Source organism: Oncorhynchus kisutch, linkage group LG13 (assembly GCF_002021735.2).
Source record: "Oncorhynchus kisutch isolate 150728-3 linkage group LG13, Okis_V2, whole genome shotgun sequence".
Taxonomy (NCBI): Eukaryota; Metazoa; Chordata; class Actinopteri; order Salmoniformes; family Salmonidae; genus Oncorhynchus; species Oncorhynchus kisutch.
This window is the reverse complement of record NC_034186.2, coordinates 50,917,977-50,927,923: the sequence shown is the minus strand read 5'-3', so window position 1 is coordinate 50,927,923 and position 9,947 is coordinate 50,917,977. Positions and strand designations below refer to the sequence as shown.

The 9,947-nt window shown below is 40.4% G+C and overlaps 1 protein-coding gene across 1 annotated transcript; it reads right to left on the bottom strand.

The window, feature by feature from the left end:
• Window positions 1–575: 575 nt before the first annotated feature.
• LOC109901504 (PR domain zinc finger protein 13) lies at window positions 576–6,804 on the bottom strand. Its single transcript, XM_020497503.2, has 4 exons — window positions 6,549–6,804; window positions 4,937–5,068; window positions 4,704–4,824; window positions 576–2,803 (listed from the first exon to the last, which is right to left on the bottom strand). The coding sequence occupies exons 1-4, from the start codon at window positions 6,720–6,722 to the stop codon at window positions 1,335–1,337; spliced, it is 1,896 nt and encodes a 631-aa protein (XP_020353092.2). The 5' UTR covers window positions 6,723–6,804; the 3' UTR covers window positions 576–1,334.
• Between the last annotated feature and the right edge of the window lie 3,143 nt (window positions 6,805–9,947).

The following is a 9,947-nucleotide window of genomic DNA, read 5'->3' as shown; positions in this document are numbered from 1 at the left end:
AGTATGTATCTAGAAGCCTACTTGTTGCAGACCCGACATGTTTTTGTTTGTTTTCAATTTAACATGGATTTTGTTGAATCTCTTACTTGTTGGATCAGACAATTGGTTGAAAACCATTTTGATGATAACGATGATGATGATGATGATGATAACCTCTTTAACCAAATACAATATTGTATTTACAAATGTAAGAACCCAGTAGGCCTACTTATACACGCCCCACCGCTCGTCGGCGAGCCAATCATTCTCCTTAATGGCTACACCATGCCCTACAGTGGTGAGATGTATTGCAAGTTTACTGTAATACGCACAGCCAAGCGTTTCGTCTGGGTGCGATTGCGTCCTCAAAGGAATTCAGAGGTCACCCCATTTGAAAAACAAGAACAGGAAATATAGTGACTAACATCCTGATGATAACCCTGTCTACAATGTAGGCCTACAAGTGGAAATGATTCATTAGTGCACTAACCATGGCAGTTAAAAGTGAGGGGAATTGTGTTTATGTGCATTAGTTAGCCTAATAAACAATAGGCTTTAGAGTATACTATATATTTGAATCACGCAAGTTACGAACAATTTCAAAGTTTTAAATTACATTTATTAAAAAGGAACAACTCAGTGAACAAGAGGGAAATATTGTCAATATACAATATCACTTATGAACAAACGTACAACACTTTTTCACTGAACAGTGAAATATCATATTCTTACATTTGTACATGATGCTTTTTAAATCAGATGTTATTTTCTACTATAAACAAGATCCTTAAATAATGGATTGGTACTAACTGCTATAAATATTTGCTGTCCTTCTCAACTTTGTCCTAAAACAATTAAATGCCCTCGCAAGAAAGTGCAACATTTAAGTTATTGTACTTCAAATGAATTAAAAAATAGCAGTAAGTGTGATATTCAGTGTTTAAACACTTGACCTACATGGCTTGATAATGAATTGTTCATAACTGTTTTAAAGTGCAGCTGACCTCTATTTGGGGAACATATTGGCTACCAATTAGCATATAAAAAAGAAATGCATTATCATCAGCTGTGATATTATACAATTCTGAAATCATACTGCCTATACTTTGTTCCATCTGAAACGAATAGACATTGTTGTAAAAGAAAAGGCTGTAATTTGAAACTTGTCTAGTCCTAATCTGAATTTTTTTTTATAAAAAACAATTACATTTTCAATAGCTTTAAAACATACATAAATAACTTTCGTTCCTTGGGGGAAACATAAATTACACGGAAATCTGTACAGGTAACCTGTAACCATTTCACAAAATATTGTGCCGTCTTTGCCATAGCCCCTATTTGTGTCAAAATCTCAATTAATCATCTATTTTACTGGATTCTTGGTCGCTCTGATCATCGGTGAAGCATACATCTACGTCGCTGTCATTGTCGCTCTTTTGCTCTTGATCCTCGAATATGCCCTCGGTTTTGTCCTCAGCTTTTTTTATTGTTTGTCCAGGGTGCCTTGATTTGACATGACGCTCCAAATCCCTCCGGCGCACCAGTACCTTGCCACAGAACTCGCACCTGTACGGGGTGTTCCCCTCCGCGTGCAGACGGATGTGCTTATTCAGGTTGCTGGGGTCACCGAAGGGCCGAAAACAAACTTTGCACTTCAGTGGTTTGTACCCTGTGTGAGTTCTCATGTGAATCTTGAGTCCGTATTTCCGAGAGTACAGTTTACCACAGTAAAGACATAAGTGTCCCTTTTTGGGCTTCCCTGAGCCTGTGTTAGCAGTGGGCATAGAGTCGAGCCTGACTCGGTTCTTTTCGACGGCTATTTCAGACAACTGTTGAGTGTGCATGGCTATCTCCCTGTCAATGTTGGTTATTGAACCCAGGTCTTGGTTGAGTGCAGGTGCGCCAAAGTAGGACATAGACTCCGGGTATTTTAGGAGATTGCTAAAATGGAATTTCAGTGGGTAGTAGGGTGAACTATAAAGCAGCTCGCCATTGTACACGGTGAATGGCATGAGGGGGATATTGCAATCTCCATTATATGGCTTGACGCCATCGAACTGAGGCAGAGAAAACCTCTCAATTTGGAATCCAGAGGACATCTGAGAGTAACGCGAGGGGGACAGTCCAGAGTGCATCCGGCTCTCCACGTGCTTGAAAGCCGATGTCTCATCGAAATTAGGTATTAACGGAAAACCCCTGATGGCGTTTGCGCACGGGACCACGGGAGATGTGGAATCTAATGGATGGACGCACTTGGAGGGATGGCTTCCGGTTAAAGGTTCATTCAAGGCTCGCGTCGATTTCATGTTCCCCAGGAGTTTGCTGAAGCCTAGTCCATTATGCTTCCCATTAGTTTCCTCTCTGTAGACGTCAGCCGCGGGGACCTTGGATTGGCCCATTGGCTTGAATGCAGAGCGCACGCCTGGGTGGAACCCCATGTTGCTCAACATTGAAGACGTTGCGCCAAGGCCCATGAGATGTCCGTGGTTTCTGGCTGTGGTAACGCTCATGTCAAGTGCTCTGTCCTGCTCCTCAGAGCTGGGTTTCTTTGCTACCCCCGCTTTGTTGAGGAAGGGTGAGGAAGACACGGTCCGTCTGACAGAGTCTGAGATAGAGGTGTTTTGGCCGTTCCTGGGCGAGGCCGAGGTGTTGGGAATGTCCCCGGATTTGGGTGACCTGCTGAAGCTGTCTGTGCTCCTGGCCTGCTCGCTGTTTACAAAGCCCCGCCCGTTGCTCAAAGCGCAGTGGAAATGGACGTGGGCCTTGAGTGTGTTGGGATATTTAAATATTCTCCAGCAGTACCAGCAAATGTAGCGTTCTTCACCTGTAGAGAAGCAGAGAGACATGATGTTAATGTCGATGGGTCTCGATATTCGTTATTCTCCCCACTTCTGTCAACGTTCAATCTTGAACATTTGTGTTACTACACATTTATATATATTGCTTTGTGAGAGTAGAAGCCTATTATTGGGTGCTTTATGACTGATGTTCCATCTACAGACGCTCCCAGTGGCCTATTAGAGTAACCTCAAACTGTACTGTTATTTTGTGCCACATGCAAATCTTTTCCGTTTCCTATTTAAATGTTTTGGATAAATTCATTGAGATGAATCTACACGTTTCCAATGGGATTCGGGTTTTGAATAGGCGGCATAGTATATTAACCCTATCCACCTCATCAAAGTGAGCAATGACACAAGTTGAACAATAGGAGGTCAATTATATAGATGTAATGATTTTGTAATCCTTATAGGGCTGTTGTTTATCATCGCCATCAAAAGAGCAAACGCCCCGTCCAATCTGTCGCTCCGAAACCAATACGTTGGATAGGGGGACTTTCTCTGTGCTCTTTCCCGTATAAGTGACAGCAGCTGTTGCTTGAAATCGCGAATCGCCATAGACAATAAGGCTGGCCCATCTGTTAACGCCAAATAATAGGACGCGTATGTCAAGGAGCGCACGGTGTATTGGCCAGAGAGCAGCAGAAAGCGCTTCGCCACAAATCAGGGCAATATACATCCCACATAAAAGTTAGCATTCATTAGATAACAATACCTTATGTAGCCAGCTAATTTACCGTAAAGTACCTTTTTTGAATTAATTTTCTTTTGAATACATGAATATTAATGAGGCGATGACATTTGTTAACCTCTGTCCCCCCATGAATTACTATCGTCTGCTTTGAAGTTGTTAAAACACGCCTACCCCTGTTTTTAAATTGCGGGTTTATTCCATGTGCCTGTCACTGTAATTAGTTTAACAGTCGAATATAATTTTGGTAGGCTATATCTTGAAAATGATTGTCAGGCCCTCCATTTCTCATGCCTAATTTTTCTCAGACAGAGTAATTACACACACAAACATATTATAGATAGAACCAAATAGGGTTCATTATTGGCACCCCTAAAGGTTCTATATAGAATCCCTTAAGGGATACCATAAATGCAACAACCATAGAACCCTTTTTCGTTCTATCCAGAACCTTTTTTTTCTAAGAGTGCAGTAATAGATCGGTATTGGTATCTGATTAAAACCGGATAATTTTGCTGGTGATCATATGATTAGGCTTTAATTTTACAAGCCTATAAAGCCATGGCATCGATGCCACTGTTTGAATATCCAGATAATCTTTTTTTTTGGGGGGGGGGGGGGGGGGGGGGGGGTATTATTATTATTGTCATTTTCTGTGTATTACACTAGCACAACGAAGCCTAATAGGTGGTGGTTAGGCCTAATGCTGGCTGTTTTACACATTTACATTTTATTATTGAATTGTTCAACATGAAATTCTGTCAAGCCTATTTAGTTAACAAGACCATTTAACTTTTAATGTAAATAAAACCATCAAATGACCCCGGAATCGAAATGAATGCTCTGGGGGTGCACGTTTGTCGACCGTGAAAATATAGGACTTACAACCTTTCCACAGAAATTGATTTTTCTAGCTGGACGCCAAGGTTTGGACAGTCACTTAACTGTGTAATGATGGAACTCACAAAATGTCAATTCCAGTGAACAGCATCATCAGGCCTATACTGTAGCCTAATCCATTTCTATTCAAACTTTTGTTTGGACAATACCACATAATGATATATGTGGATTTCGATCGTGCATAAGCGTGTTCAACCAGCCTGCAAACAAATATCCATGATCTATTTTTGGCTACTTTTCTCATCCTTTTGTATTACAGGTTATATTACAGAGTCATTCTACAGTTTTCTTACCTTTCTCGTCGTGTGTTGGAGTGGCAGTGGTAGGGATGTCGTACCACTGGGCCAGAGTGTTGGAGTACCACACACTCAGCTCCTCGCCTGCTGGGATCTCCGTCAGCACACGATAGAAAATCTAACGTAAAAGGGCAACGTTAGATACATGCAACTAACTGTTTCAGCTTGAGTTTAAAAAAAAAATCAAATGACTTGAGCTTTATGCATTTTAAATTTAACACAGTACTGACCTGCCCACCAGGTAGATCTGAGACAGCCTCCAAGTTCTGTTCTTGACTGTTTCTGGCTGCCCGGATACACCCAATCCAGTCTGGCACATGGCAACCTGATTCATCCACGATTTCCCCCCTCAGCAGCCGAATCTAGATCCACAACATGGATGGTTCAACGTTAGAAATTATGCTAATAAGGCCTAACATGCGATAAAATCACAGCTCACTAAAAGTCCGGCAGCCGCAGCTTATAATAGTTTATGAATAAATCATAAACAGAGTTGCATATTTGACATTGCGACGTCACGCTTGACTGCAATTGGAGCACTAAACAAACTTGGTGTTTCTTTTCGTATAGGCTTAGCACATGTACATATTCAAGGATTTCGTTTTAGAAATATTGGTTTATTAAATATTGAATTAATTGTTTGTAAATATGATTGTTATTATGCCCAATGGCTAAATGACAGGCTTACCTTGAGGTGTGCCAATGCGTTTAATGCGTCTTTATCCGCGATGTTAACCAGCGGTGATAATTTACCAGGGAGAATGACACATAATTGAGTTGATATGGGAAACGAATTTGAGAAGTGTCAAAGGGTTTCTAAACTGTTCAAGCAAATTAATGAATGAAGCGTGACATTTGACACGGAGATTGCACCTGATGCATCACATGAAGCCCAGGGCGATGCATTTAGCCGCATCAATCACAAACTACGACAGCAGGGTGTATGCCTTTTCCTATCTTAAAATGCAGTTATAATGTAGGGTACTTATCTATTGGTTTGTTAAGGACCATAAATTCACCAATAAACAATTAGCCTGTATAAAACAATTATGTTAAATCAATGAAAAAACATTACATTAAAATAGAAATAGCAGCCATTTCTGATAGTTCCATATTGTATTAATAACGATATGTTGCAATAATGTTATTTTAGATGTTGAATACATTTCTATAGGCTATATTTTAGTATTTTTATTTATGCTGTTATTTTATAACTCGAGGCTGTGTTCTATTGATGTAGCATATTTCCATGGCCGGAAGTGCATTAAAATTAAATTGGTCATTTGAATAACTTGCCTACTAGCCTGTGAAATTTAAAGTGGGCGAGGAAATGAAATCTCACATAGCACCCCAGGTCGCCCTTATTAAGGCGGTTAAGTAAAGGCACAGAGTGACAAGTCGTCCCACTAATATTACTCAATTATTTCCAACCTGACAGCACGAACCAATTAATAACCGAAGGCCCAATGAACTATGACAGGTCTGGTTCAAAAATGTTTTTAAAAAAATAGATCACTGTGTCCCCTTTACCTGTCCTGATAATTAAATGTAGGTCCTATATAAAGAAAATAATGTTTTCGAAATGCATCCATTATTCATATCAGTCTTATACATAAATAATAATATGAGTATTAATATAGGCCTAAAGGTGATAATGATGATAATGGAATGATGTGTCATTAAAATAGGAGAATAACATTTTTTCCCCCGTTAGTTTGTAATTCAATTCTGAAGCCTGCAAAAATCATCCTACAAAAAGTAGAATTGTAAAAAAATGAATTTTTGCAGATAGAAATCATTAGGAATAAATCCTATTTCATGCCATAATAAAACTGTGCTTACCTTTTTCTTGGTTACCACCTCTTTGCGATCAGTAACGTATTTCCCTAGTTTGAAGATACCCTGCACCGGTCCTATCCGCAGGCCGGCCGGGATGCTGCAGTCTGCAAACACACTGATAGTGGATGCCCGAGTTGCTTGCATGGCTGGCTCTGCGTTCAGTGGTTTGAGAACCATGAAGACCACGCAGTGACTGATTGAGACAAGAAGGAGTCAGAGAGATGAGGACAGGCCAATCTCCGCCCGCAAAGTGATGCGTTGGCGTATGTGATCCGGCTTTTCTAATGGAGCAGCAAGGTACCCCCTCGACACATTAACGCGCAAGGGCGAGCAGTATGCGCGCGGTGTGAGAGAGTTTGCCTCTTTCGGCAGCTGTGGGGAGAAAACGGGCTGAGATGGTCACATGGAGACTTTCCCTCACCCTTCCCGCACATAATGAATTGCTGCAAAACCGCCATCAGACAATGGGCCAGGCGACCTTCCCATCCCCAAAATCCAATTTGTCAAGGGCAAAGAAAAAAGAGTGCAGAATCAAAGGTCTGGAGCTGCCATTAATCCTCAGCATGTGGCTTTGTACCCCAGACAGCTCCGATATTTTAACTGACAAATCCACTGTATAATTTCTCCATAAATTCTCCCCTTTTTATTGTTCCTTTACAAACCCGTTTTTGGAAATCAGTCACTACTTTAAATCTACTTGGCTGCGTTATTTTGGGTTTATATACTTCAAAGCACTTTATTATCTCCGTTTGGCTGCATTGTGTGTCCCTAGTTTAACAAAAGGAGCAGGAACGCTTGGAAGACTTGTTAACTTCTATTGACTCCCGGCGTGTGCCGGGTTGAGATCGGGCAGGTACCAGAACCACCAGAAAAATAGCAACAGCTTTCAAAATAACCACCATCTTATCATTTCACACTTGTGGGTTTTCTTGTCACGAATTCACTCCAGACGTTTTAATTTAGATGTGACATGGCACAACACAGACCTTCATAACTTTAACTTTAAGTGGCCACATTTTTGAGTTTGATCATTTAAATTTCATCCAATTATTTATTTCAAATAAATCTTATTTTAAGATGTTTTGTAAAGTTTTTTTATCCATCCTTTATTTTAGCAGGGAAATTACGTTGAGACTGGTATCTCTTTTTCAAGTGAGCCCTGATATTTTAAGAGCATATTTTATATTTTACATTATTATATCATAATGTATATGTTTGTTATAAACTTCCATTTTCTTTTCTTTGTATTGATACATTCAAATACGAATCAATACATTAGGCAATAAACCATTTATTTATGCTGTGTTCTTCTTAGGCTACTATTTGTAGTAGATTTACTGGCTATTGGATGCTCAAATCCTCTGAATGAACTTTCATTGTTTTACGTGGGAAAACTTCACTAGTTCTACTTATAAGCTACAATAGGCATGCCTATATTATGAAATACTAGTATACTAGGCTGAGTATAGGCCTACTCAGTATTTTGTACAGTCTAAATTCCATAGACGACATTTATAGGCCTATTATTGTTAGACCTACTTAATATCACAAAGTCAAGTTATGTGATCTCAAAAAAAGTTAAATAAACCTCCAGTCGCTTTTTCACCGCAGGTTTTAAAACTGCGATTGATCCCTTGATCATCTGTCGTGGAAGTCTCAACAGAGGGCAAGATAGTGAGAACAATAACCTGTGGGCGATAAATTCAGGCCATGAACATGTCCTGCTAACCTCTGCCCTGGCGACTCTGGGATGACACTGCGCCATAATTGAGGGGGGTGGAGATGGGGTCTCTCTCTAGCCACGTAACGGTATCCCACTGCTCCATTCTGTAAGGCTTCTCTTCTCCCAGCTTCACGAGTCAACGAGCGTGAACGACACGCGAACAATTTCATCAATAGGCGTATGCAAAGTCCGGCTGTGCGGATGGTTATTTATTAATGTTGCCATTTGTGACTGGTTCCCATCCACCCGGGAATAACGGGTCCGGCCTCCAAATCTCTCACACCAGTCGGGCCGATTCTCATTCGCATCCTGTGGCTCAACGTCGAAGTTCTCAAAGTGAAATTAATTATTCTCAGAGGGGGAACGGGAGACATTTCCTTTCTGTTTGCTAACCCTCGAAAAGTAAGGGTGAATCCCATTCCAATGCGCGCACTGAAGCAGAGTGAACAGTCAAAGGCGAGGTGTCAGAAGTGAAAGCAGTGTTCGAAACAAATGAGATGGAAAATTAAATGAAATTAAATACCTTGACAGCCGGCATTGTCCTCCTCTTTTTAAACGACACATTAATTACATGGTCTCAGCTTTATTCGAGAACAGTATTGCGGAGTCGATCACAATATTCCACAAAACCTTACTCTCTTAACGAATTTCGCATCTCTTTAATGATTTCAAATAACGACCACTGAATAATTGGAACTTGAGCGGAGGAAGACGTTTTTATAGGAGTTGGCCTATTTCGCTTTGCCCGGGACCTCCAGATTAGAGTGCCAGCACTTCAATTTTACAATCCCATGGTAATGTGGGGTTTTGATTTAACAGGTTGGCCCTTAATGAGCCATGAATGTAGAGGGACAACCAGTGTGTAAAGCAGCGCAGTTACGGGGACCAATGCCCCACCAGGGAACTCAATTCATGCTCCTTAACTACCGGAGAGTGCCAAGGGTTCAACACACATTCTTCTGGACCGGTTACAATACCATTTCAGTCCCACCTGACTCCCTGGAAAAATAAGTAGACCATAAACTTAGTTCAGGCCTTTTCAAATAACCAAATCATTGTTCCATTTATACTTAGCCTGGTAGGTAATTTTTTCCCATGTATAATCATGTGTTGGGTAGAGGGGGTAGCATTGCATCTTATGCACAATGATTATTATATGTTCTTACTTAACCTTCATTTAGATTGTCTCTTTGATGCTTATTGCTTTTACTTTAGCATGTTCAGTGTGATGAAGTGCAAAGACGAGACAAATTTCATACTTCATACCATCATCAGTGTCACATTATTGGCCCCATGTTCGGGTAACTGACATAATGACATTTTGTGAAATATCATGTCATTCTGGTGCTTTTCCTCCACAATCACCTGACCTCAACCAAATTGAGATGGTTTGGGATGAGTTGGACCGCAGAGTGAAGGAAAAGCATCCAACAAGTGCTCAGCATATGTGGGAACTCCTTCACAACTGTTGGAAAAGCATTCCAGGCGAAACTGGTTGAGAGAATGCCAAGAGTGTGCAAAGCTATCATCAAGGCAAAGGGTGGCTACTTTGAATAATCTAAAATATATTTTGATTTGTTTAACACCTCTTTGGTTACTACATGATTCCATATGTGTTATTTTATAGTTTTGATGTCTTTACTATTAATTTGCAATGTAGAAGAAATAGTAAAAATAAA